Raw genomic sequence first — 1,576 nt, 5'->3', positions numbered from 1 at the left:
TCACCTGGATCTCAGTCTATACACACACACACACACGCATCCTTTCCTTCACCTATAGGACAAAGTGCTAAGGGAGAAATTTGTCTTCCCTGTCACCTTCCATGGGTTTTATTCCTCCATGTCTGGTTCACTGGGCATCTGTAGATTGGACAGCCATCCCCAGTGGACTCACCTTCCTCCCCCTTCCCCCTCACCCTCTTCTCCCCTTTCCTTCTCTCTCCGTCCCCACCATCACAGAGCACAGAGAAGCACAACTGGATCATCTGGTTGTATTTTATTTCATCATCTTGTGCCCTCACTGATAACATACGTTGGGACACAGCTTACCACCTGCTAAAGGCCAAGGCGGTGGAGGCCTCGGAGATGGCCCCGAGGATCGTCCCCGGCTCTCACGGTAGTGGCTGCCTAGGTGGACACTAAGAGGATGGACTTTTCTTCTTCTTCTGGTTCTTCGCAGGTTGGATTTTACGCAGGCGCACATTAGGGACGCGATCACTGGTTGGCGCTGGTCCTGTTCCACTGTCGGGCGTTGGTACCGCAGTGATAGGCACGACTTTCCAGGTCCCATACCGGCCACGGCGCTTGATATGACCCACCACAGCAGGTGTTGCCGGGGCCTGGAAGGACAACCACAAGTTCTTACAAAGGCACAGATGGGGAGGAGAGGGAGGAGGGGAGATGGAAACAGCGCACTGACCGGAAGGGGTGAGGGCTGGGAACATTTTGTGCCAGCGGAGGCCAGGGAAGGGCCTTTTGGATGGGACGCATCAAGGAACAAGGGTAACAAGGCCTTGTGTGAGTCACCTCACCTTTCCTTTGGAGCTGTGGGGACACGTGGCCTTCTTCTTGTTCTTCTTGCGTTTGTTCAGTGGCCCTCGTGGGAGTGAGGTCCCCTCCTGGGCAGCCAACAGGGCGGCGATGGCGGCAGCCCTGCTCCGAGTGATCACAACCATGGTTGCTTCTTCACAGTCTGGAGCTGTTGGGACGGTTTAACGGTTCATCCACCGGACACTCATACATATACCCCAGGACAGGGTGGCCACGCCCTTAGTCATTATTAGATCAGATAGCCACTCTCACCAGCCAATCCCCGACCAGAGCGGTTTACATGTCACAAACCAACATCCTCATGCATGAGCAGGTGGTTGTAGTGGGGCTGTAGAGGGGAAAGAAGTATATTGTAGAAGGGAATGTCAAGAATTTCTAATTTGAAAAAGAGAATTTCGCTTCAGTACTTCTTTTGGTTTTAAATCTATCTCTAGCTGTACAGAGGAACTTCGATTCAAGATATCAGTTTTTGAGTTATGTGACATCTTGATGGATGTCACCCCATCCCATCATTGCCCCCCACCTCTCCCAACCCTACCCATTACCCTTAATTTACCTACTTCTATTTTCACATATGTACATTGGTTATGACTGTATTTGCCCCATTCTTCTACACCCTTTACCTTCCCCCTCCCTCAAGGTGCTCTAAGGGTTGGTTTTTGTTCTAGTAAGACTATCTGTAGTACAAGACTACCCTCTCATAATGTTCTCATATGGAGGAGAGGAGGCAGATACATATGTCATATCT

General features: G+C 51.0%; 1 protein-coding gene across 1 annotated transcript; it reads right to left on the bottom strand.

Annotated features, from left to right (window-relative positions):
• Positions 1-259: 259 nt before the first annotated feature.
• Positions 260-1,011, bottom strand: LOC150041304 (uncharacterized). The gene is made up of 2 exons (XM_090326407.1): positions 810-1,011; positions 260-617 (listed from the first exon to the last, which is right to left on the bottom strand). Exons 1-2 carry the CDS (start codon positions 951-953, stop codon positions 417-419), a joined length of 345 nt encoding a protein of 114 aa, XP_090182533.1. The 5' UTR covers positions 954-1,011; the 3' UTR covers positions 260-416.
• Between the last annotated feature and the right edge of the window lie 565 nt (positions 1,012-1,576).

The sequence above is a fragment of the Megascapheus bottae genome, chromosome X (genome assembly GCF_031878675.1).
Source record: "Megascapheus bottae isolate mThoBot1 chromosome X, mThoBot2.hap1, whole genome shotgun sequence".
NCBI lineage: Eukaryota > Metazoa > Chordata > Mammalia > Rodentia > Geomyidae > Megascapheus > Megascapheus bottae.
The sequence above is the reverse complement of the archived record's forward strand: the minus strand, read 5'-3'. Positions and strand labels throughout refer to the sequence as shown.

Excerpts from the sequence above, each read along its gene's own strand:
- LOC150041304 (XM_090326407.1), bottom strand. The coding sequence starts at position 953 with ATGGTTGTGATCACTCGGAGCAGGGCTGCCGCCATCGCCGCCCTGTTG. Across the intron at positions 618-809 it reads CCCACAGCTCCAAAGGAAAG|GCCCCGGCAACACCTGCTGT; the intron begins GTGAGGTGACTC and ends TTGTCCTTCCAG.